This window comes from Drosophila innubila, chromosome X (genome assembly GCF_004354385.1).
Source record: "Drosophila innubila isolate TH190305 chromosome X, UK_Dinn_1.0, whole genome shotgun sequence".
NCBI lineage: Eukaryota > Metazoa > Arthropoda > Insecta > Diptera > Drosophilidae > Drosophila > Drosophila innubila.
Genome location: NC_047626.1, coordinates 19,863,290 through 19,889,728, shown reverse-complemented (window position 1 = coordinate 19,889,728; position 26,439 = coordinate 19,863,290). Strand labels below are relative to the sequence as shown.

The following is a 26,439-nucleotide window of genomic DNA, read 5'->3' as shown; positions in this document are numbered from 1 at the left end:
CTTTTGGATTTTCTCGCTTATCATTTCATTTTCATCATATTCATTTTGTTACTTTTGTTAATAACTAAACCGCCAGGCAACTCATCAACATATTAATATATCGTATCATATCGTATGCATTAAAATTTGATTTGAATTTAGGGTTTCTCTTTGTATATTTGTTTTTGTTTTTTTGATATTTTGTTTTTAGCAGCAGCAGCCGAGCAAAGTGCGAAAAAATACATACATACATATGTACTGTATATATATATTATATAGGCATGTATTTCTGTAATCGGTTTGCCATTTTCATTTGTGATATTCTTCAATCTATATTGTTATTTTTTGTCTACTACATTTTCTCATAATAGGTTTTTTTTATCAATATTAATTGTATGTGAGGGTTTGTCATTAAAAATTGAAGTGTTATTCTCTTGGATTTTGCCTCTATAATGTGTGTATGTATTGTATGTATGTATATGCATATGCTATATCCTTTTAAGTTACATTTACTTAATCTTTTTTGTTATTATAATTATTTTGTTTTTGTTTATTCATTACGAGTTTTCTTCTAATTTGCCCTCATCATTACCATTTGAGCACGTACAACATAATAAAAAATTTTGTTTTCTTCATCCGATTGAGTTAATACTAAGAGATAATTGCAGCAGCAGCCAACGAAATACCGAAATAATAAATAAATAAAAAAAATCACATTAATATGGTAAAGTTTCAACGGTCGATGGTCGATTAAAGAATGATAACAAATAATTAACAAAAAATTTAATTTATACTGCCTAATTCCAGAAAAGTTGAGATTACTTTGCGCTAAACGAGAATTTACAAGCGTCATTTCGGTATGAATATGCAGCAAATGGGCAGCACTGCGCCCCAGCAGAATGACACCTGTTTGCGAATAGTATGCATGCATGCATGTGTGCACACAAGGACGAAGTTGAGTTTGGCGTGTGTGAGTGTAGTTGTGGAGCGTGTGTGTATGACGCACTTTAAAAGGTTATATATGTACATACATATAAATGTATTTATTTGTGTGGTTTGTTAACTTTTTCAAATTGCGGTACTCAGTATCCCTCGCTCTCCCCCGCATTCTATACAAATCGATATCGATTGTGGCTATCGTTCATTTAAAACTATCGCCTCTACAGTCAGCTTGCACAATCGATCAGCTAGAGATCCGTCCTAACGATTTTTCCATCGTTGCTCTAAAGGTTTCAGTTACTTTTCAGACGACATAATCTCCACAACGCACCCGATCCATAAACAAATCTGCACGATTTTCTATGGGGACTACCTCAAATCCTCGTTGCACATCGGTTGTAACCCTAATCACATATGCATTAATACTGGTAATATGTGTTCGAAATTTGTACACAATATAACGAATATTTCAGATTAATAAACTCAAAAACGTGCTTTTGAGTTATGAGTTTGAAGCAAATGAGTGAAATGTACTTGTAATTTAAGCTACACATTAAGATACTGATATCGAAACTAAAATGAAAAACGATTAAACCTATTACCGAAATACTCGGTATAAATCCCTGGTAAGCTTTTTCAAACGATTCAAAATGTGACCTCGAGGATGCAATTGCTCAAATGCTCCGATGTGTGCAATATTGTTTTGCCGAAGTGGAAAATTATTAGGTCACCAGAGGAGCGTATAGCAACTATATCTTGACAATCACCATTTTAGTAAGGATTGGAAATAACTGGCTTGCAAGACTCAAATGGAGGATGCTCAATGATTCGAGGAAGTTCCCATAGAATACTGTTTAGTGGTGCCTGTGAACACAATATCCCCGGTCATGTAAGGGATTCGTTGATGAAGTTGACGTTGTCATCCAGTTACCGCTTTTTTAGATTTTTTAAGTGGTTTGTTGTTAACTGCAAATCCTTTAACGCATTGATGGATAGAAAGATTAGAATCATTTTCGTGTCGATTTAACGAAATTTTTCATGACACGAGTCATTTTCTTCCCAGCGAAGTCTCTTTACATGTACATATGTATGTTTGTGTAGAATTATAAATTAAATTATTGTAATATTTAAATCAAGGCTTGCGAACTGGTTTCTGGAGTTTTTCAACTATTTTCCATATTTACATCAGTTGATATAAAATGAAAAAATGTAGTTACTGTTTTTCCAGTTTCAAAACCAAGCTGAAATAATACAAAAAAAAACCTAATCTGTTCTGTGATGTTTGGGTTCAAAAACCGGTTTGCAGCCTGGATTAAAATAACTATAATTGGTTATTGTTCTTTGCAAACAACAAAAAATAAATAAATAAAAAAAATTTAATTGCAAAATTTGCAGACTACAAAGAAAATAATAATTATATATTTAGGCATGTATATGTATGTATGTATGTATGTATGTATGTATGTATGTATGTATGTATGTAAGTATGTATGTATGTTTGTTTATGTAAATTTGTTTGACAAAAAATACACTCGGGCTTTCTATTTAATTTTTTTTCGCTTTTTTTTGCAGTTGTGTTTGTTTTTTCATTATTTTTGTTGTTGTTGTTTTTAAACATAAACTAAGGGCTAAAGTTAACACAATACATATTAAAAAAAATGATAATAATTATAATATAAAGTATATTTATGTGAATATTAATATAAATGAAAAGCATAATATTGTTGTTTCGCATTTTTTCCTTAATTATATGTAGATTTCGCAATGTTTGTGTTGGGTGTGCGTGTGTGTATGTGTATATGTGTGTGTGTTAATGTGTGTGTGTGGACAGGGGGGGAGGAATTGGCGTTTGTCAATATTTAGTTAATTATTTTAACGCAGCTGCAGATTCAATCCATTTGTGTGTGTGTTATGTATTTGTGTGTGTGTGTGTGTGTGTGTGTGTAACCCAACTAAATTATAGATTTCTCTTTCACATAATTTTCATGTTGTTTTTTTTTTGTTTTCTTGTTGCATTTTTTCTTATCGCTCATTTTACTTTTTAATCTGGCATATGTTGTTGCATTTAGGCGTTTTGCGTTTTTCTTTTCTTTTGTTTTGTTTTTTTTTTCAATTGCAATTTTTGCAGCAAGTTTACGATTTTATATAAGTTTGTTTTTTATTTATTTTTTTTTTGTAACTTTAAATAGTTGCAGTTGTTGTTATTGTTTTTGTTTTTGTTTGTGTTTTTGTGTTGTTTTTGTTTTACCATTTTAAAGTTTCGCTTTTTGCTGTTTATATGTATTTTAATTAGTGTTAAGTTTTGCGCTCTTCTCTTGCTCGTTTACACTCTCTCTCTTGCTCAATTGGCGCTTTCGCTAGTATTTTTGCTGTTGTTGTTGTTGGTTTTTAGTACTTTGTTTTTATATGTTTATAATTTATGCATAAGTAAATATTTCTTTTGCTGTGCTGCTCGCTCTCGCTTTCGCTCTCTGTTATGCACTCTCTCGCTGTGTCCGTCTGTTTGTTTGCAACGCTCGCTCTCGCTCTCTTTGAATGCACATAACCTAGTTTTAATGTTTCATTTCTGTGTATATATGCTGTCTGTGTGTGTGTGTGTATGTGTGTTATGGTTGGTGTATGTGTGTGTGCGAGGGGTTTTACTGGACGTGGCCGCCATTTGTCGATCTGTCGCTCAATTCGCGTGCCACTCACCACGGTTGGCGCCGCCGCCGGCGCCTGCCGCATTGTTTGAATAATAGGGCTTGCTCAGCTGTGCCGCTGCTGCAGCCGCTGCCGCAGCCGCCGCCGCAGCTGGTGAGGAGCCACCGCCGGCTCCACCAGGGCCACCAGGGCCGCCGTTGCCGCCATTGTTGGCGCCAGGTGGCACACCAGGTGCATTGCTATTACCGGCGCTGCCGGCGCCGCCTCCGCCACCCGTCACCTGTCGCATGCTTTGAGCGCGCTGCGCTGCCGCCGCTGCCTGATCCCGTTGTTGTTGTTGTTGCTGCTGCTGTTGCTGTTGTTGTTGCTGCTGCTGTTGCGGATGCTGTGGATAATTGTTGGGTCGCTGTATGGGCGCCGGATAACGTCCTTGGCCACCGCCGCCGCTTTGTCCAACGCTGCCAACACCATTGCCACCGCCACCGCCGCCAACCACCTGAGAGCCACCCGCACCGCTGCCCACTGCACCGCTGCCGCGTCCGCCCAATGCGTTCATGTTGTTGCCATTGCCGCCCTGTCGCTGCTGCTGAGATTGCTGCTGCTGCTGCTGCATCACTTGATTCTGCAGATCCCACTGCAAGAGAGAGCAAGAGAGTTATAACTTGGTTAAGCTGTTGTTGTTGCTACTTACGCCGCCATAGTTCTTGTGGTGCGGCGGACTAGGCTGCGACTGCACCTGTTTGGCCAGCCCGAGGCTCATGTCAGCGCTTAGCGGACTCTTCAGCTGTCTGCCCATCTGCAAGAATAAGAGAATCAATAAGTTAACTCTTAAGATTTCCACTCTCTTCACTACCACACTATAACTGTTTTTCTCATTCCCTCTCTCCCTCTCACTTGCAATACATTTGTACCAAATTACCAAAATACCCTGTGGTACATTTAACATTTGTTGGTACTTTTTTCGAATTTGTATACATATTGCAAAAAGTTAAGATTGCCACATAAGCTACAATTCTACGGAAACTAATGCCTTTATTATTCACTGGTACATTAGATAACTCTATTATATTTAGCCTTTATATAAGCAGCCTCTAAAGTATGCTAAGTTAATACTATTACTTTGATCCCGTGTAGATTCAGTAGAGGGAATATAATTATATGTAATTAGATTAAATATTTACTCATTGGCAATATTTAGCTCGATAATGTTCTATCACAGATTCATAATCTGTATCGTTCTTTAAGGTTCCACAAATAGAATTAATATAAGTGATTTCACGTCAGGGTCTACCTAGATATACCACAGTTTAGGTCAAGCCAAGTTCTTAATGATGTAACTCTGAATTTCAACAGTATGCTATATTTTAAAGCTGTTGTGATTATCTCTTATAGATATAACATAATAAGTAAGATCCTACGAGCGATTCCTCACACTTTAATGTCTAGTTTTAAGCTGGCGATTCTTTTTAAACTTTTGTCTAATTTACAGTAATCTTTGACATTCAATCGCTTTGAGCTGTGCCTCAAGTCATATCTTCTTCAGGCGATTCTGTTCAATATCCTTTCTTTTGTCTTAACTAGAGGAATCTTCGCTCCTTAATACTAATCACAAAAGTTGTCTCTATTTGTAGAACATTCAAATTGTTCTTAAGCAACTCTTTAATCACATTTATAGCATTCCTTTTGAAGTATTCAATACAGTCTACTGTCATATTAAGAAGGATCTTCAGTTATTCTAATGAAATCTCTTTTAATTCAATTTCTTGTTAAATCTAGGATTTATCTAGAGGAATTTCAAACTTTCAATTCTCTAGTTCAATTCAAAGGAATCTTCTTGTTTTATGTGTTATCTCGAGCAATCTTCTTAAATTCTCATTAGATAGTGAAATTTTTCTAATGCAATTTAAATCATCCACCTATGGAGAAATCCATAATTCATTTAAGTGCAGTCTACAAGTCGAAATTAGCGAGATCTTCTTCAAGGAATTTAGTTTTCAATCAATTTGCTTTCTAGTCTAAATTAGAGATTAATCCGTTTTTTATAGCAGTTCTTTTACATTCTATCTAGAACCGAGGTAAAGGTTCCAGTAATGCTTTTGTAAATTCCACAAATATGTAAATAGGCAAACCAGCTGCTAAGGAAAACTAAGAGGCATGCCAAAGAAACCTTCAATTTCTTCAACAATTGATATTTTAGGTATTTCGATTTATTCCCCGATTTAAAGTTCGTGCGGCTGTTTCTGAGATTTATGTGTGTTTGAGTGTTGAATCTAATAACTTTATACTTTTATTTAAATTAATGCACATAATAATTGATTTGATTTTGTTTTAGTTTTAGTTGTGTTTTCTTGATACTAATTTCTATGAACAATATCTTTCCCCAATCCCACGGATTTTTAGATGATTTGGAAACGGATAAACGCTTTTCAAACGGGGGTGGTAGGAAATAAATTAATACAAATGATGGGGAGAGTGAAAGGACGATTTGTGGTTGTGGCTGTTGTTGTTGTTGTTGTTGTACATGGACATGTGGTAACTAGAGTGTGTTGATTGTAGTTGTTGTTGTAGTGGTTGTTGTTGTGGATGTGGTTCACTCCTTACCGAGTCCTGCATGTGTCCCTGTCCCTGGCTGTTCTTCAGATATCCCCCACCTGGCGTTGGTCCACCACGGAACTGACTCATTCCGGCTGCCGTGAGAAGTTGCGAGTTCATAAACTGTGTATTAAAGTTGCCCATCGTGTGTTGCGATTGTGGGCCCGGAGGACCATTCGATCCGGGTGGTCCACCCTGATGCCCGCCATACATGCCCGCTGCAGTGGCCAGGCCATAATTTTGTGCACCACCACCGGCACCTTGAGGCGGTGGACCACCATAGAATGGAGGACCATTCGGTCCGCCTGCAGAATTCGAGTAATAGCTATTGGATTGCAGCTGATGGGCACCTGGCGGTGGTCCACCCTGGCCGGGATGTTGCGGCGCCACGGGATAAAGATTCATGTACTGCTGAGCGGCGGCATAAGGACCGGGTCCGGGACCAGGTCCTGGACCGGGTCCACCTTGACTGCCGGCGGACTTGGAACCGATGGCCCCAATGGGCTGTTGACTGGGAGGTGGTTTGCTAGCACCCGATGACATCATGGAGCTGCTGTTGGAGCTAATGATGGCAACGGCAGCGGCATTCGGATTGCTCAGCTGCTGTGAATTGGGCTGTGGCGGCGGCTGTCCAAATGGTCCGCTTCCCAGACGAAACTGCGATGTCAGATTGGAGTACATGTCGGGCGTGGGCGCTGTGGGCGGTGGTGGCATATTGGCGCCATGACCATGCGGTGTCTGCATCGCATACGCATTGAAGGCGCCACCAGCGGCTGCCGCTGCAGCTGCCGCCGCATAATGTCCAGGGAAACTGTGCGCTGCCGCCGAATAGGCGGGCGAGCGGCTCGAATGATCAAGCGAATGGAATGGTGCATACAGATTGCCCGCCTGCGATGCCACCTGCGGTGGTGGCACCTGTGGTGGCGGCGCCAGTTGCGATGAATTGAACACAACCGCCGGCGGGCTGGGAATCGTTGGAATGCCGCCGACACCAAATTGTGGTGATGCCTGATAGAATGGCAATTGTTGTTGTTGTTGCTGCTGCTGTTGCGAGTGCTGCTGCTGTGCATGTTGCTGCGAGTGTTGTTGCTGCTGCGAGTGCTGCTGCTGCTGTTGTTGCTGGTGACTTGGCGGTGGCGACATACCCAATCCTGCATGCAATTGTTTGGCCTTCACCTGCTGTTGATGTTGCTGCGAATGTTGTTGCTGCTGCTGTGGACTGGGATAATCATCTTGTTGTTGTTGTTGCTGCTGCTGCTGCTGTTGCTGGAACTGTTGCTCCAGTGTACCCGAATCAAAAGGTGATCCATGACTACCATAAACTGGGCCAGGTGAAGACAGCGCATGGTGACCATGATGCGTCTGTTGTTGTTGTTGTTGCTGATGATGGGGTTGCTGCTGTTGCTGGTGGTGTCCCTGCATATGCACCGCCGACACTGCATAGTGTGTCATTTGTTGCTGATGTTGTTGCTGCTGCTGTTGCTGTGAGGCTGCCACGGCAGCAACAAACGATGCCGCTGTCATGTGACTTGCATTGTCATCGACAACAGAGCTCGAGACTTGTTGTTGTTGTTGTCCATGAGGACCATGTTGTCCGTGCTGCGACTGTTGTGGCTGCTGTTGCTGTTGTGAGTGTTGTTGCTGCTGCTGCTGCTGTGAGTGTTGCTGCTGTGCATGTTGCTGTTGTGCGGCAGCTGCTGCTGCTGCCGCTGCGGCAACTGCTTGTTGCTGATGCTGTTGTTGCGTGTGTTGTTGTTGCTGCTGTGCATGTTGCTGTTGCTGCTGTTGTTGCGTTGCTTGCTGCGTTGCCTCCGACATGGGCGTGGCCGACTCCCACACTTTTTTAACACTCGCAATCTTCATATTTAAATCTGCTGTTGAATTGTTTTGTTGCTGCTGTTGCTGGTGTTGTTGTTGCTGGTGATGGTGGTGCTGACTGGCCACCTTGCTGGCTGCCTCCAGACTGTCCACCACCTTAAGGGGCGTGGCATCATCGCTGAAACTGAAGCCCAATTTCATGTCCTGCTGCTGCTGCTGTTGTTGCTCTTCATCCTTGCCAAAGCTCATCTGTGACAAGGCGCTGGACAAGCTCTCCACGGCGGATGCAGTTGCTCCTGCACCACCCAACGCTGCTTGCTTGAGCGGCACAGCTGCAGCAGCTGCCTGCTGTTGTTGTTGTTGCTGTTGTTGTTGCTTGTATGTGGAGTTTTCGAATACGAGCGTATTTACAGGCGCATTGGCATCAATCATGGATGCTGCACCCACCACGCCCACTCCACCACGTACGCCCACAACGCTTTTATCGCCAATGGCGGACAATTTCGATTTGTCACCAATTGGCGCTGTTGCCGCAGCAATTGTAGCTGCTATTGGCGGCACAATTACAGATGTTGCTGCTGTTGATGATGCTATTGATGATGCTGTTGTTATCGTTGACTCTAGCTGCTTTTTCTTGCCAGGCACATCACTGCCTGGGGCAGCCATTGCAGATGGAACAGCAGCTGTGCTCAGTCCTGGCGGTGGTCTGGCTGTTGTTGCTGCTGTTCCGACACCAACAACTGCTGCTGCTGCTGCTGCTCCTCCTCCAACTGTTGTGGCAGTTGCATCCTTGTGTGGCTCCTCCTTGGCCACGGCAGTGTTGTTGTTGTTTGCTATGTTGTTGTTGCTATTGTTAATCTTATCCTTGTCGGACTCCTCCTTGTCCTCCTTGGACTTGTGCAATCCCGCGCTCAATGCCAGTTGATTCTGCTTCGTCTTGTCCAGATCTGTGGCCGAGTTGCCCGTTTCCGATTCGGAATTACGCTTGTTATACTCCTCATAACCCAATCTTCCATAGGCGCGTCCTCCTCCGCTGGATCCTCCACTGGCGCCGCCTCCAGGCTGTCGTCGATAGCCTGGCGCTGAGCTGCCGCCGCCACTGGAGAGTCCACCACGTCCACGTCGCGATGGTTCACCGCGGGGCGAGAATCCTGCCTTGTTGACAGTTGAGCCTCCAGTCGAGGATTGGCCACTGGCTGTGGCTGGAACAGAGGCACCACTCTGCTCCGAACGTGCCTGCACCTTGGGACTGCGCCTTGGTGCACCACTCGCAGCAGCAGCACCTCCACCACTGCTGCTATAGCAATCCTCATCCACATCCTCCGAATGCTCCGACTGCTCCCCACCGCTGCCATAGTATCGCCCTCTTCCACCACCTGAAGTTGCAGCTCCTGATCCTGCGCTGTTGCGACTGCTCCAATCGCTGCTGCTGCGCTGTCCACGATAACTGCCACCACCGGCACCACTTGGGCCACCTGCACCACTCGACGGATAGCCCCTGCCGCCTCTCGCATGCAAATCCTCACGCATGCGTCCACCACGTGGACTGGGTCGCTTCCCTGCTGCCGCTGCCTGTGCTGCACTTGTCGAAGATGAGGACGTGGATATCGTACGCGTCGCATCCTTGTCCTCATCCTTGGCCAGCAGCGGATCGATCAACTTGTCAACTGAATCACGATCACGTTGTTCCAGCGTCGACTTCTCCTCGGACTTGTCCAGCGGCTCAACGCTGCGCCTGAGAATCTGTGTGGGTTGCATGGTGTCCAGTGGTTGTTGCTTCAGTGCCGGCGGTGGAGGTTTCTCCTCGCTAAGACTCGGCTGACGCGCTGGCCGTTGCAGGATCTTAATTTGCACCGCCGAATCATGACTGTGCGTCGACGAGAAGCTCTCCTCGCGATGCCGATGATGCTTCTGTTCCGCATCCGTTTGCTCAGCCCAGGAGCAGGCACCGCCAACAGTTGCTCCTCCTCCGGCACCAGCAGCAACAGTTACTCCTCCGGCACCACAGCTGCCCAGCAATGCATCATCTCCAGACGATACGCTCGTCTTGCGATGCGAATTCTCCGAGATGCTGCGGGGCAACGATTGTTGTTGTTGCTGCTGCTGCTGTTGTTGTTGTGCACTGCGATATTCCTGATTGCGATATCTCGTTTGCTCCACACCAGACACATCCTGATCGTCGCGTGCGCTGTCATGACGATTACGTCCATAGCTGCCAGTTCCACGGGAGTAACCACCAGAGATGCTTCTGACACCGCTGCCACCTCCACCACCTCCATTGGCGCCACCACCTCCTCCTGATCCGCCTCCTCCCTTTTGTAGGTAACGGGAGCTGCTGTTATCAAAGGCGCTGCTCGCCGAGGCGCTCTTCTCAATGCCACCACGTGGCAGCGATTGTTGTTGCTGTTGTTGCTGCTGCTGTTGTTGTTGCTGGCGTTGAAAACGTGGCGGTAAATTCGATTGAAAATGCGTCATAAACACGGGCTTCTGTCCATAATCCCCACCAGCTGTGGCTGATGTGGAAGCAGCTCCACTACCAGTACCTGTACCTGTACCACCGCCGCCTCCTCCTCCGCCGCCGCTGCTCAAGCTGGAGATGCTGCCACGGGGTCGACGTTGTTGCATCGATTGACCAGCTGTTAGACCTGGACCACCTCCACCCTCATCCTCGCTGACATTGCCGAGAGACGCAATGGAGGATTCATTGGTGGCTGCCACATTGCTGGCACCACTGGCCGCTGCATCGTTCAACGCCTTCTTGCTGTTCATTTTCATTTCCAGCTCCAAGAGTTTCTTGGCCGCCGCCTGTTTACGTTCCATCTGACGACGTTCCTCCTCCTCCTTGCGTTGCTTCACACGCTCATAGACTCCCGCATCGAGAGCAATGCCACCACCACCACCACCTCCACCTCCACCACTTCCACCACCACCACCGCCAACAACAACATTGCCACTGCTGCCACGATGTCCATTCTGATGTCGCTGATCCTGTCCAAGATCGCATGCATCCAAATCCCTTTCACTGCTGTCCTTGCCACGTTGTTGCCACGAGTTGTTGGCGTTGCTATTGTTGTTGCTTGACAATTTATTGTTATTGGATTGCTTGTTGTTGTTGTTGCCGTGATGATGTTGCTGTTGCTGATGCTGATGATGATGATGGTGTTGTTGCTGCTGCTGCTGATGATGATGAGCATCCTCGGAACTCGCATGCTCCTCGTCATCGGAGAATGTTAGTTTCTTGGTGTAATCAATCTCATCCTGTTTTGTCCAGCTGTCATCCTTGGCAATCGCATTAAGACGCTCCAAATCTTCTTCGCGTATGATGGGGCGTTGCATTTGTGCCACTTCGGGTTCGACCACATAATCCTTGTCCATGCGTCCAGCTCCATTTGCCTGCTGTTGTTGCAGATGCTGCTGCAACTGTTGCTGCTGTTGCAGATGCTGTTGCAACTGCTGCTGCTGTTGGGGAGGCGATGTTGCACCTGCTTCCCGAGTGGGCGGAGGCGTTGTTGTTGACGACGTCGCCTGTGGACGCTTGGGAATCGCGGCGGCAACACGAAAGCTGCCCAGGATTGCCGGCGACGCAGAGCGTCCGCCACCAGAGATGCCATTCTGATAGGGTACTGAGGGCACAGAGGATGACATCGAATCCGTTGTAGCATTTGCCACAGCCGCTGCCATTGTGGGACCACCGCCCAAGCCGGAGACGGGCAATGGAGCGCCACTGCGCATAAATGAGGGCATCAGCGAGAGGATTGGCAATGGTACACTGCCACCGGAACCGGACGCACCGGACCCACCTGCACCACCACCATTGGCATTCATTTGGTGGCCCTGGCCCTGTTGGTTCAATGCCAACTCCTTGGCTGCCTTCTCCTGTTGCTGCAACCAGGCAGCTGGATCGTTTTGTGGTCGCAGGCTCATCTCGCTTAGTTCTCCTCCGCCTCCGCCTGATCCTCCACCGACTGCGTCGTCGTTGCCATCTCTGTAATTGCCGCTGGCATCGGGATTGTTGCCGCCTCGATGCGCATGATGGCCATGTCCATATTGACGGCCATGATGACCATGATGACCATCCCGATAATCGCGTTGTTGTTGTTGCTGTTGCTGCTGCTGGTGCTGATGATATTGCTGATGATGATTCTGCTGATGATGCGAATGCTGTTGTTGCATTTGATAATGTCCCTGATCCTTGCCCTTGCCAACGCCTCCTCCTCCGCCACCGGATGCATTCGCATGTCCTGATCCTGAGCCTGCACCACCGCCCATCAGTGTGGGGAATTCGTATTGAAATTGTGGACTCTGATAATGTGGCACCACCTGCTGCTGTTGTTGTTGGCTGTGGTGGTGGTGGTGACTCTGGCGATTGCCATAATGTCCATGTCCAGCATGAGCAGCTGTATTGCCGCCGGCACGCTCGTGTCCTGTCGTTATTGCTGACCATGTTTTGGGTGAATTAATCGAGTGGTTGCCCCCACCTCCTCCTCCGCTGCCAGCACCACTTGCTGATCCTGATCCAATTGAGGAGTTGCCGCCGCCTCCTCCTACTCCTCCGCTGTTGGCCGAGTTGTTGATTAGTTTCGAATTCTTGTTGTTGTTGCTGCTGCTGCTATTGATGTTGCTGCTGTTGATGTTGTGGCTGCTATTGCTGCTGTGACTGTTGTTGCTGCTGCTGTTGTTGCTATTGCAATTGTTGTTACTGCTGCTGTTGTTGTATTTGTTGCTCGCGTTATTGCTGTTGTTGTGGCTAACAGCGGCAATGTTGTTGTGACTGCTGGTGCTGCTGCTGTTTGCAACTGCAACTTTCGCTCCTGCAACGCCTACTGATCCTCCAATTGCTGCTACTGCTCCTCCTCCGACTCCTGTGCTGCCTGCAAACCAAAAACCAATGAAAAAAACAACTACAAATCTACACAATAATTTAATAAATACAAAATAATTACCTTCAACAGTTGCTAGGATATTGTTGTTGTTGTTGTTGCTGCTGCTGGTGCTGTTATTGCTGAGGGGAGTTGCACTGCTGCTGCTGTTGGTCTCGGCCTTCAGGGATGGCAAATTGGCTGGTGGTCGCCTTGCGGAGGGCACTTTACCCAGGATTTGCATTCCATGTTTACGCGGCACTTGATTCTTTTGGGCAGATGGTTCACTCGATTCGCCCTGCAAAGGATCGATAAATAATATCGAATAATACAAAATCAAGCAAAATTTACATATATATAGTACAGAGATGTAGCTATTGATTAGGATTGACAAGATACAAAAGATGCACTTACTCGACTATTCTTGTACATGCGATTTATATCCAACGCTGTGAATTTGGGCTTGGCATTTCGCTCTCCCCTACTTCCCCCCAGTGTACTCATGCTGCCAATAGATCCTCATTAGCGTTAGCTTCCTTTGCCACCTACTGCCGCCGCGCGTTTCACGCTAAACGCTCTCTCAATGGAGATAGAGATGGAGGAGGATACGGTACGTGTTGCTGTTGCAGTTGCAAGTGTTGCAAATTCCAAGTTGCGGAGGTCCAATCGAATCTCCTTGGCGCCTACTTCTTCTTATTGGTAGTTTAGTTGTTGTAGCTGTGGTTCTATATTTTTTTTTCTTCTTTTTTTTGCTGTGTTTTATTCTCAGTCTTCTTATGTGAGCTGTAAAACGACTAAAAGAGAGCGAGAGAGAAGACATAGCATAAGTGAAAGAGTAAGCATACAAAGGGTTGCTTTCACGAACAACAGGGGGAGGGAGAGGCGGAGAGTCGTCACAATATTGGCTTGCTGCATTTGTTTGTTGCAATTTTTGTGTATTGTTTTATTTGTTTTGGTACGTGGGCTGCCGGGTTGCCTTGCAGTGTATGCATGCGTCTGTGTGTGTGCGTTTGCGTATGCGTGTATGTACATATGCGTGTGTCTGTGAACCTCCATGGGGCTACACAACCTCCCCAGTGTCTGCGTGAGCAGTTAGCCCAACAGAGAGCCAAAGAGCGAGCCAAACATACATAGGCCACTACAAAGATGCGTAAAAGCGAGATGACTATGCTGAACACTCTCTGAATTGTGTTTGTGTGCTTGCGCTCGCTCAAATGGATGGGCGCCCCGCACTCGCCCCCGCAACAAGAAACGTCCACAACCCACACACACACACATGCAGAGAAAACAGAAGCAGAACACAAGACAAGAAGTATGCGGTGGCGTCTTCGTGTAATAATTGAAGAAGAACAATGGCTGACACACAGAAGCCTGGCAGTCAGAGCAGCAGCAATAGCAAAAGCAATTGCAACAACAATACCAAAATGCTTAAGTGTAAGCAATCTGTGCATTGCGCATTTTTTATTGATGATTATAAATTGGCAGGTGTACATTATATTAATAATGCCCAACAAGACGGCAATAAATGCTTGGCAACAAATTTTTTGAAAAGGTGCCTATAACAACAACCATTCATATAAGCAGACACAACACACACTCACACACACAGACACAACACACACTCACACACACGTACACGCAAATAGCACACACAGCGACATGCAACGGGCAATATACACGCGCACTTTGCTTTGTTATTTCTATTGTTTAGCAAAATTAAAGCAACAACACAGCGGCATAATTATAAACTATATAATTTGAAAGCTTGGCCAAATAAACACGGCATTTAGTGCCCACCAATGTATGAGTTCGAGTTGTCAAAAAGGCACAGTAAAATGTGCCGTTTAATAGCATTCACACACACACACACTCGCTTACTCACATACACAACACTGACACGCTTTATACGCATACGCACTCGCAGAACTAAACTGTTTGGATGTTTGAGTGAGTTATTGTACGCGATTTTCGTCGGATTTGTAATATTAACACTTTGTGGCGATTAGATATTTTTTTTTTTGGTATTTTTAATTCGATTTAAATATTAAACGATTACATTTACTATACATTTAGCTGCACTTTATCCACCGCGCGAGAAGTTTGCCGCTGCTGCTTCTTCTTGCTGGTGCTACTCTTTTCGCAGTTTGCGTGTGTGTGTCTGGCGGTGGTTAAGCGTTGCCACATGTGCCAAAAATATCGAGCCAGACCTTATTCCGTACAATGTTTCCCACATGCATGTAAAATAAAGGGAACGTAACACGAATACGTTAAAGGAATAGAAATAATAACTATTGCATTTGTTAATTACATATATTATACTTTTAAAACATTGGCAATGCGCATAAGAAACAAACGATAAACCTGCCGTTTGCTGTCACCGCCACCACCAACGATAATGCAACAGCAGCAGTCGTGTGCAGAGCGAGTGCGAGCGGGACAATAAGAGCATGTGGTCTAACACAGCAGCAATAACAAAAACATCAAACAAGAAATCGTAATTGTCTATAGTGCTTACCCTTTTACACTCAGAGCATACACCGCACACACAGTTCGTTGCTCCTTGGCTCCTTTTTTTCTTTCTTTTGTACGTTTTTTGCACTCTTCTACGCTTACTCAGCCGTTTGCAAAAAAAAATATAACCAAATGTTTTTTAGATGAGACACGTTCGTAAATGTCTTTGTTTTATGCTAAGCGCACTGGTGTAAACAATTTATAATTTGTTATCGGTTTCAATACGTTTAACTTTTCTTTTTATCCCTTGCCGTCGCTATTTAACGCGTTTGGGCCGCTGTTGTTGGCTGTGTTGCGCTGGCTGGCTGGCTGTCTGTCTGTCTGGTTGGTTTTGGCTCTCCTACGTTCTCGCTTGTTAGCGCTCTCTGTCTCTCCACCGTTGTTCTCCAATGCTGCGGCTGCTGCTGCTGCTCTGGTCGCTTTTTGCAAGTGTATAGATGAAAAATGTAATCGAAATCCAAGGTGTTGAAACTAGTTTGAATCACTTTTCCTCTTGGATTTTTTGTATATAGCACACACACACGCACTATATATTGGCGGTTATTACACTATGCTGTTTAGCGTTAACTTTAGTATTACTTTTGGTGCGTTCTTTTCACGTAATACGTAATTGTTCCTTTAGTTTATAAATCGTATGTATTTTTTGCACACAGTGCTGCCAGCTTGCGCTTACGGCGTTGCATTATAGTGATGAGCGCTCTGTTAAATGGGGAGTCAATTCTGTTAATGTGGGGAGCATTTCTGCTTAATGGGGATACATACTGTTAACTGCTGAGCAAACTATGTATAATTTGGGGTTCATGAATAATATGGCAACGCCAACGTTATCGAGCCTATCGATTATTTTTTGCACAATCGATATATAGTCCTTACAATTTGAGAGCAATAATTCAAAAATGTGTCAGATCAAAGTTTGGAGTCTCATTTAGTATGTTCGGAATTTTGACAACTGTCAGAGCGACGAAAAAATATTTGTATGAAAAAGTACGCTGAAATCAGAATAAGAAAGGACTATCAGCGATGGGCAAGGATTTTTACAAGACTCTTGGCATCTGTCGCAATGCCAAAGACGACGAGATTCGAAAAGCGTACCGGAAATTGGCGTTGAAATATCACCCGGACAAAAACAAGACTAAAGAAGCTGGAGAACGTTTCAAAGAGGTCGCTGAAGCCTACGAGGTGCTCTCGGATAAAAAGAAACGCGACATATACGATCAGTACGGCGAAGATGGGCTTCAGCACGGCATACCCGATCATCAAAGCGATTCCAGCAGCTCACGACGAACATATCAATTCCATGGCGATCCCCGAGCAACATTCGCCCAATTCTTTGGCTCCTTTGAACCGCGAGATATATTTGGCGAAGCCTTTGACATGGATTTTGACAACAGTCCGCGGGGAAAGCAGGAATGCCGGCTGGAACAGGATCCCCCCATAGAGCACGAGCTCTATGTCTCCCTCGAGGACATAAACAGTGGATGCAGCAAGAAAATGCAAATATCACGTATACGAATCGTCGGCCACAGTCTGCCACGCAAGGAGACAAAGATGCTCAGCATTGAGATAAAACCCGGCTGGAAATCGGGAACAAAGGTAACATTCAGCAGAGAGGGCGACGAGTCGCCCAATCGCATCCCGGCGGACATAGTGTTCATCATACGGGACAAGCCGCATCCGTTGTTCAAGCGCGATGGCAGCGACATCCATTTCACTGCTCGCATCTCATTGAAGCAGGCGCTTTGTGGCGCCACTATTGACGTGCCCACGCTCCAGGGTGAAACACACGTCTTCAAGAGCAACGGCGAGATAATTACACCGCATACTGTGAAGAAATTCAAAGATCGTGGTCTGCCCTATTCAAAGAATCCATCACAACGAGGTTCACTTTGTCTCAAATTTGATATTGAATTCCCTGACAAGTTACCTCATCGCCTGGTCGCATCCTTGGAGGAGCTATTGCCCAACTGTTGAACATATTTCTAATTCTTGAGTAATCGTATATTAATGTAAATTCCTTGTCAAATGGTAAAATTTCTAAGCAAACTAAACTCAATAACAAGTACGAAAGCTATAGTCGACACTGCTCGACTATGAGATACCCTGGTCCAGTTCCTTAGGTACTTGGAAATTGATCATGTGTGAAAAACTCTCAATTCTGTAGCTTTAAAAATGCGCTATTTGGTACATCTAGCTCTTAACGTTTCTGAGATGCTTTCGTTCATATAAACGAAGTGACAGACAGACGGAAATGGCTATATTGATTTGGTTTTTTTATGCTGATCATAAATATATATACTTTACAACTTAATATACCCTCGACCAGGGTATGTAAGAGCTAAGGTAAACTAAACTTAAACTAATCCTAGGCATGTGGCTTGAATTGTGGGTTATGGGATCGGGCCATCTTGGCCTTGAGCCATTCATCTGCATGTCGTTGCTTGATGTGCACATACATGTTGGAACGGGAACGACATTCCTTGGGACAATGCGGACAATTGTATAGCTGCAATCCGGTATGTATGGCCATGTGCTCATCCAGATTACGCTGCTGCTTGAAGCTCTTCTCACAATACGTGCACTGTAGACTCGTCGTCAATTTGTGGGCATATTCAACGTGGGCACGCAACGCGGTACGGGAACTGCACGTCTTGGAGCAATGCGGACAGACGGTATTGGTGCTATCATGGGTAAAGCGATGCAATCGCAGACTGTGCTCATTCTTCAGCCACACACCGCAGACGGGACACTCCATGGCAGGTGAGACGACACCTTGGTGCTCCAGCAGATGACGTTCAAACGAGGGCTTAAACTTAAACTTTTTGCCACAAGTATCGCAGACATGTGGATGCAGATCCTCGTGTATGGATTGAATGTGCCGTCTCAGTCGATGCACATTGGCAAATCTGTGAAAAAAGAGAAGCCACTACATGAGTTAGAGCAAGATGCACAGATTTAAGCAGTCGCACACACACACACACACACACACACCTCTTTTCACAAATCTGACAACTGTGCTCCAATTGATCCGTGTCATGCTTCATCACATGATTGGCCAGACGACGCTCGCTGCTAAAGGTACGCTCGCACTTGGAGCACGGATAATTCAACACCTTGCCAATCTTGGCAACCTTATTGTGCACCGTTTCTATATGCGTGGCCAGATAGTCCTGCGAGTTCAACGATTTGTTGCAGATGGAGCACCTATAAAAAGTGTATAATTTAAATATAATAACAATAGAACACTTAAGTCGAGAAGGGCATGACTACTCTTGGATATCCTAGGATATTCTTAGCAAACGGTAAGAGCTAGAAGGCTGAAATTTGTGCAGTATAGTAGTTGAGTCATGTTGCTTAGGTGCTTTGGTTGAAAACGGACTACTACATCAAAATGATAGTGTAATATGATAAACTTTGTTGTTTCTTTAGATACGAGTAAAGCAAGAATCTCAATCTTAAAACTCAAGACTTTAGCTTAAAAGTTGTTCTTGTAATTAAAGTTTATTTTCGATATTTGGATGCAGTGGCCGTGGAATTTGATTTTTTAAATAAACTTGCACTGAGTTCATATTAAATTTAGAGTTGTAAGCTCTTAAAGTCTCTGAGATCGACACGTTTGTATAAGCGGACAGGGTAAAATAGACATAAGCTTAATAGAAACAAAGATATTTCCTCATGTCTATTACATAATACTCTTTTTGCATATTATTAATGAGTTCAGGTTTGAAATATAGTTGACAAGAGTTTGTCGAACTCACGTGAAGAGCTTGGGATTGATGTGCTTGCGTATGTGATCCATTAGCTTGGAGGGTCGATTGAAGACCTTGTTGCAGCACTTGAGATACGCGTCCTGTTGATGCACCTCAAGAAAGTGGACTTTCAGCTGGGACAGGTACTTGGCACTGAAGTCGCACAGATCACAGTCGGCACTCATGTAACTGGCAATCGCCTCCTCGTAGCGTTTCGAAAGTTGGGCACGGGAACAGCCCTTCGGACGCCGTTCCATTGCCGCCTCCAGTTCATCCTTCTGTGAATCGGTTGGCGTGTGTGTATTTGTGTTTGTTACTTTCTTGCGCCGCACTTTATTGCCGTTGTCCACGTTGCTCTCCTCGAGCAGCTGATCCAGCTCCTGGGCCAGGGTCAAGGTGCGTTGCTTGCGACGCGGGGCGCGAACTTTTCGCTTCGGTTTCAGTTTGTGCTGCAGCTTCACCAGGGGCACTTCATCTGTCAATAGATGCAAAGATTGAAATAATCAAGTATCTCGTACTTAAAGCATCACAACTTAATATGGATTACTCACTAGAATTTGAATTACTAAAGTCAAGGAATTCAATCTAATTTCAAGCACGATTTTTGAAGACCCAAATATCAATGCAATAAATAAATTCAACTCAACATTTCACTTTAATTCTTAAGCTTATATTTAATTGTTAGTACTATTATTATTTAAAAATAAAAAAATAACTTATTTTGCAACTATTTTTTTTTAATTAAAAATATTAAATTATTCGTAATCTTTTTGTTATTTTGTAACTTTAATTTAAAAATCAAAAAATAGAGACCGTCTTACATTTTTTCTCTCTGTGTACTCACCATCATCATCATTATCATCGTCGGAGGATGAGGAGGAGGAGGAGGGGAAGTTGCCCGCACTGTGATCACTGCTGTCATCGATTATGGGCTTCTCATCCGGATCAGAATCATGTCCAGCTGCGTTCAGTGGCATCAGTTCCTTGCGATGCGATGATTGCTGTGAAGGCGCCACCTCGACACTGTCCACATTGACATCGAGTACGCTGCCAAGCAGGCTGAGATTGTGTATGTCCAGTGGCTTCTCGTCCATCTCATCGGCCACCAGCGGCAGCTCGTCGATGCTGACGTCCACATCGATGCCGCCTGTCCATTTCAGGGCTACACAGTCGACGTCCACGTTGAGGAATTCCTTTTTGAGTGTGCCCTGTTTTTGTTCCACCAGCTGCCAGAAATTGTTGAAGTCCTCCAAATGCTCACAGCACTCGTGGCAAATGTTTGTCGAGATGTTATCATCCGGCATTATCTGTAGTCCAAGAACAATTGCTGGCAATCTAATTGGATCTATTTTACAATGTAAACACTTAAATCTTACTTCGAGTTGGAGGAACTTTGCTATCATTTTGAGCAACTTGGATTCGGCTAGTGTATCGTCGGTTTCAAACAGGTAGACTGCATGGTTTGAGTTTATGTTTCTTAAACACAAGCGACAGATCATGTTGCGGCGTTTTCAACATAAATTCATAAATTGTTCATAAAACTATTTCAATTGTTTGGATTTATTTAGGGATGGCTCATCAAATTATCAATATATCGACTTTGAATTGAAAATTCAGCGATATATCGGTATATCGACTTATTCCATATATTTTATATTTTTTGCATTAGTATGTTTAGGATAATTGAGTTTATCATTATATTATTAAATATATTTATTACTTAAACATTATATATGCAATTTTTCCTTAAATAACAAACATCGATATACAAGTAGTGAAAATATCGCTATGCTATGTTAACAGCAAGTTCCGATATATTTAACATAGTGTAAATATGCATTTAACGACTTTCAAACTTATCGATAGTACAACTCGGTGACTTTCGATAAGGATCATGCAACCGGCGCGCTATTCCAAGTTTAAACAACAGAGAGTAATTGTTCAAAAAAAGCAATTATGATGAAATCATTTAAATTCGATATCAGATAAAAATAAGGTGATATTTTTTATGAATGTTGGAAGTTCGTCCCACCCTCGAAGAGGGAAGTTACAATTTTAATTCAGAAATTTAAAACTTTGTCGGTTTTCTGATATATTTTGTAAAGTTAATTTCGTAACTCCTCCCCCCAAAGGTTTTTGAACTTTAAGCCTTCACAGAATCATTTAGTTTATCAAGTTTCGAATTTCATTGGATTTGGCATATTTGCTTTAATTTTTTTTTAAGCAAATTTTTGTTAAAATTTTAAAATGCGCGCGCGTTATAGAGAGCTGCCAGGCTGTTGTCATTTTTATGAAATTGAAACATTCAAATTATCGGTAACTTTTTTTTGTGGGATCCAAGTGGTGTGGCAACCATAAAACGATACACTCTACGTAACGATAACGATAACTATACAGCTTACGGAGTAGGCGGTGCAACTAACAATAAATAAATAATTTTAATTGCAAATTTAAGAGAAGCATAATTGTGATATAGTGTCGAAAGTGTCGCAGCAGTGAGTGCAGGTAAGTTTTCGTGTTCGTATTTTAAGTTCACCGTCAACAAATTGTTGCTAACAAATGTTAACCATAGCGGCATAATACAACTGGAATGCCGCCATGAATACCGAATTTTAGGGCGCCTGCAAAAAGCGTCGCGCAAAAGCCAACAAAAAAAAGTACCGATTTTCATATGTACATATGTATGTACATATGTCTGGTGGCATGTAAATGTGCATGTGTATGTGTTTGGTTGCATATGTGTGTCTTTTTGCAGCTGCAACAGCGGTTTAGTTTTTAGTGTCTGCTGCCGCGAGAGTCGCCGACTTGCAAAAACACAGACACAGAGAGACACACACACACACACAAGCAGACAGACACGCACAAGCACGCACGATGTCTGCTTGCATGTGTGTGTGTGTAAGCTTGTGAAAATAACTAGTTTTTGTTTTGCGAATCTTTGGAAAAGAATCCTCCACCAATCGCCCAGATGAACTCTCCGACATTCTGACACTGGTGGCGCTCATTTGAATTGCTCTCAAATTTGTAGTTTTAAATCGCAGTTGCCAAGTGTGTGCATGTGTGTGGGTGTGTGAGTGTGTTTCCCCCGCTCTGTCTCGCTCTTGCTATTGCTCTATCGGTATTCTTCCTTTTTTTTTCTCTCTTGGCATCGTCTTCGTCGGCCGGCGCATTGCCTAGTTAATGCAGGTTCTCGGAAACTCTAGTTGCATACGAAGCTTCAGTTCGTAGTCTGCAATAGACGACGCGTCGCGACTCGGGGGCGACACGAAGCGCCTGACAATGTACTATGGGGAATTTGCGCATATTTCACAAGTATGCAAATTAAGGCAATTTTTTCGATTCCAATGCATACAAAAGCCTAAGTAACGGGATATTAGCCTGGGCCAACTAAAAAAAATTTAAAAAAAAAACCCCAAAGAAGAGTTCGATTTATCATGAATTTAGTCGTAAGAATTAGTTTGAAGACTCAACTGGTTTATTTTTAATTGAATTTTAAAGTTTTCATACAAAATGTACTCTTTTAATGTTGTTTCGTGCAACTTCACTGTTATGGACCGTTTACCAACACTACTTTTCTTTGAATGTCCATTTTATGGCCTGTTTACCAAGTACATCAAGCGTTTGTTTATTTTATTGTTAAAAATCACAATCTAATAATAATATGAAAAAAGATTATTATGTTGAATATTTTGGCTAATATCTCATCTGTTTCAAGCAAACAGTACTTGATGTAATTGTGTGAAATTTTCATGCGAAATTTTTTCGTATTGCAAAGAAATATACTTTGGAAAATGCAAATTTACTATGAATGAACTAGTTTGGTTCAGATATCTTGGTAAACAACAAATGTAAACCGATAAAAAACCAATAATACTACAGAGAATACATATACATATATTAGAAACTATAAAAATCTGCTTGGTTGATAGATTATTAAATGAAGGCAGAAAAAGCTAAAAATTGTCCACTGTGCAGTGTTGCTGATTCGGCGCATATACCTATCGCGTTCACTCACACACAATGTGCCTCGCATAGCGCTGTCACACACACACACCCATGCATGCACACACACAGCCATCAATACGGTCATTCTCTTTTAGAGAGTTGAGGAAGTCGGGAGCAAAGTTGCAGTTTTTCCTTTCGGCTTTTTGTGTCTCTATACGCAGCGAGAAAAATTTTCAATCGCAATTTTGTTGGCCGGCGGGCGGTTTAATTACTTCCAAGTAATAAGCGTCCTTAACAACATCACCATCATCGATAACAGCGTCATTGCTATCAATATTATCGGTATCAATATCAAAATATCCTAATCTCGCATTGTGTTGTTTTTTTTATTTTAGCCAGCATCTTTTGCAGTTTTACGTTTTCACGCCAATTTAAGCTTAAATGGTGACCATGGAGAACAGCGAGGAGATTTTACAAATTTTGGAGCGTTTCACGCGTCTCAAGCAGAAGGAGATACCCAAGGAGCTGGAGGATTATTTGCAATATGTGGCCAAAACTGGTGACACCATGTTCAAATGGTCCAGCCTCAAGTATCTGTTCCGTGAGAAGCTGCTCAGTGTAATCAAGCACTTTAATGAGGACTCTCAGCGTCTCGAGGGTAAATGGGAAAATTGTTTATCTAAATTTCATGTCGTTTTTTATTTATAAATCCCACGTTTTTCATGATGATATTCAGTAGAAATCCCCAACTATCCAAATGTGGATCCATTCAACTATGAGACAATGAAGTCATCGCTTTTGGAGCGTCTCGATCTATTCAATGCGGCACCTTTCACCGTGCAGCGTCTCTGCGAGCTTCTCATCGATCCTCGCAAGCAATATTCACGCATTGACAAGTTTATGCGCGCTCTTGAGAAGAATATATTGGGTAAGAAATTGAATTCAGCTTTTAAAAATCATTTACTTATTTGATTGTCTGCAGTGGTCAGCACTATCGATCCGGGACGCAAGCGGACTGAGAGCGAGAACGGTGATTCATTGGATTCTGTGGGCAATGGAGATCTCTCGCTGGAGGTTAACATCGATATCGAAATGGAGAATGAGAATATTTTTAACAATGTGGATGAACGCAACGGTTGCAGTGAGGAGACCAACAGTGGTGCCCTCAAAGCCAACTGTCCACGCTCTGACGATGCTCCTGTGCAGCCAAAGGCCAAGAAGGCCAAGCTCGATTACGATGACAACGAGCAACGCGATGAGGCCAACGCCAATGCCAATGATAATGATGATCCGGACGATGAGCCCATCGAGAGTAAACCAGAGGCAGATCAAGCTGATGCTGATGCAGATGTTACTGATGCAGCTGAAGCAACAGATGCTGTGGATGCCGCCGAAGAGGCAACTGAATTCCCAAAGTCGGACGAAACTGAGACTGACGCCGTTGCCGTTGCCGAGGCAACTGAGATTGAGGAGCCCGATGATGAGGAGGATTCGAAGGCCAAGAAACCATTCAATGGCAATAATGAGCTCAAGGTGTCGACTGAGACAGCCAACGACATTCCAGCAGATGCCGAATCTGATGTGGTTGCAGAAGCAGTTAAAGATTCATCTGCTGATAGTCCAGCTAAGAAAGAATCAACTGATGCAGTTGATCAGGCCACAGTCGATAAGCAGACAAAGATCATTGAGAAACAGGAGCTGGAATCATCTGAGAAAGTGGAGAAGCCATTAACAGTTGAGCTGGCTGAGAAGAAATCCGATGAATCGGCTTCAGCTGCTGTCGAGGAAAAGGAGACTACAGCTGAACTGCTGAAACCGGAAGCAGCTGATAAGTCAGAGAAACAGGCAACAGCAACAGCAACGCCAGAGAAAGCTGCAACCGAGTCAACAGCTGCTGAGCCAAAGGCCACAACAGAAAAGGATGCGGATGATGTGGTGTCCACTGCTGAAGTTGATGCCAAGACTGACACTGAATTGGAGGCCAATTCGAAAGCAGACATCAATGAGACCAACACTGAAAAGACTGAGATTAAGGCCGACGTCGAGCCGGCCAAGGAAACTGCAGATGCTGCAGTTGTTTCTGTTGCTGCCACGTCGTCAGCTGCAGAGAAGAAGGAGGATCAGACCAAGACTGCCGTGGCTGAAGCTGCTGCTCCAGCAGAATCAGTTGCCGATGTGGCTCCTGTTGATGATGCAGCTGCTCCTGTCACTGCTTCTGCTCCCGCTCCAGCTGAAGGGGCTGCCCCTGCTGTGCCCATTGAGACCGATGAGGTGGCCACGCCGCAGTCACCACCACCGACTGTCGCCGCCGGCGCCGCAGCAACTGTTGCAACTGCCGCGCCGACTGACGCGGATGTGGGTAATTTTGTAGCTAGTGCAACGCCCACATTGGCATTGAATGACCAGCCCATGGAGGATACACCTGCCGAGGAGGAGGAGAATACACGGACCTCGCCATCGGCAGCCGTGGAGGAGGTTGTCATGGCTGAGAGTGGAGCTGCTGGCGGTGCTGGGGATATGGCCACCGATGAGGTTGCCAAAGATGAGCCAGCTGCCATGGAGGTGGATGATACCAGCCAGGAGGTGATGGATCAATAGAGCAGCAACAGCAACAATTCCATGCGTCTATTATGACTACTTTCAACTACTACTCCGCATAAATAGCATTACGAGTATCAGACAAAAGTAACTCCTTATCTCCACCAGACACAGAGAGCGACACACATCCTACTCAATAATACCCAATTAAATACCTTAAGAGACAACACACGGCATCCAGACACAATAAAGCATATAACATTCATTAACTAGGATACGTCGGATCCTTCCCTTCCAGTCCCCTCCCCAAACAGTAGGTACATTCAGGCTCAATGGCCAAGATCCATTAAATCGAATTGAATACAACGATTATGAGATTTTGGTTTAACATTTCAGCCTCTACGTACCTCTCGCATAGTTGTAAATTGTAGGCCAACACATCCACATACATACATTTATTTACGTATACATATATGTACTTGTATTGTAAGTTGAAGCATTTTATGTTTCGTATTAGAGTTCCGTTGGCATTCAAGTTAAATGATCGGAGAATAATGTTTTTCTAAGTTGATCAATCTGACAATTCTCAGTTCATGTTTATCCATTTTTGTTTCTCGTAATCAACTTTTAAAGAACATCAAATTAGATCCAGCTTATTTAATTTACTTGCCCGTATACTATAATTGAACTCGCAGTATTTAAGTTACTTTTCCCCGTCTTATCCCTTTTTTTATTTTTATTTATGTCTATCTTTTCTGTTTTTTATTTGTTTTTTATCAATAATGGGCAATTAAGAATAGATATGAATGTTTCTCAGAATGCAAAATAAACTATCTATATAAATTCTCAATTTTTGGCATCCCTTTTTT

The 26,439-nt window shown here is 43.8% G+C and overlaps 4 protein-coding genes across 6 annotated transcripts; 2 read left to right on the top strand and 2 right to left on the bottom strand.

Annotated features, from left to right (window-relative positions):
- Positions 1–2,478: 2,478 nt before the first annotated feature.
- On the bottom strand, positions 2,479–16,031 carry LOC117793881 (neurogenic protein mastermind). Its single transcript, XM_034634314.1, has 7 exons — positions 15,346–16,031; positions 13,245–13,624; positions 12,915–13,128; positions 7,921–12,842; positions 6,163–7,803; positions 4,253–4,357; positions 2,479–4,195 (listed from the first exon to the last, which is right to left on the bottom strand). Exons 2-7 carry the CDS (start codon positions 13,332–13,334, stop codon positions 3,593–3,595), a joined length of 7,575 nt encoding a protein of 2,524 aa, XP_034490205.1. The 5' UTR covers positions 13,335–13,624; positions 15,346–16,031; the 3' UTR covers positions 2,479–3,592.
- Positions 16,032–16,260: 229 nt separating this feature from the next.
- Positions 16,261–17,390, top strand: LOC117793553 (dnaJ protein homolog 1). Its single transcript, XM_034633901.1, has one exon. The coding sequence runs from the start codon at positions 16,362–16,364 to the stop codon at positions 17,310–17,312; it is 951 nt and encodes a 316-aa protein (XP_034489792.1). The 5' UTR covers positions 16,261–16,361; the 3' UTR covers positions 17,313–17,390.
- On the bottom strand, positions 17,325–20,653 carry LOC117793552 (transcription factor grauzone). Of its 2 annotated transcripts, none has more exons than XM_034633898.1 (5): positions 20,464–20,653; positions 19,932–20,394; positions 19,097–19,562; positions 18,330–18,542; positions 17,325–18,244 (listed from the first exon to the last, which is right to left on the bottom strand). In XM_034633898.1, the coding sequence occupies exons 1-5, from the start codon at positions 20,584–20,586 to the stop codon at positions 17,704–17,706; spliced, it is 1,806 nt and encodes a 601-aa protein (XP_034489789.1). In that variant the 5' UTR covers positions 20,587–20,653; the 3' UTR covers positions 17,325–17,703. The 2 variants fall into 2 exon arrangements, with proteins under 2 accessions (XP_034489789.1, XP_034489790.1); XM_034633899.1 differs by having other exon boundaries at positions 19,097–19,556.
- An 817-nt stretch (positions 20,654–21,470) lies between these two features.
- On the top strand, positions 21,471–26,420 carry LOC117791674 (serine/threonine-protein phosphatase 4 regulatory subunit 2). 2 transcript variants are annotated; one of them, XM_034631498.1, is made up of 4 exons: positions 21,471–21,592; positions 23,428–23,690; positions 23,772–23,960; positions 24,015–26,420. In XM_034631498.1, the coding sequence occupies exons 2-4, from the start codon at positions 23,474–23,476 to the stop codon at positions 25,628–25,630; spliced, it is 2,022 nt and encodes a 673-aa protein (XP_034487389.1). In that variant the 5' UTR covers positions 21,471–21,592; positions 23,428–23,473; the 3' UTR covers positions 25,631–26,420. The 2 variants fall into 2 exon arrangements, with proteins under 2 accessions (XP_034487389.1, XP_034487382.1); XM_034631491.1 differs by having other exon boundaries at positions 23,769–23,960.
- The last annotated feature ends 19 nt before the right edge of the window (positions 26,421–26,439 follow it).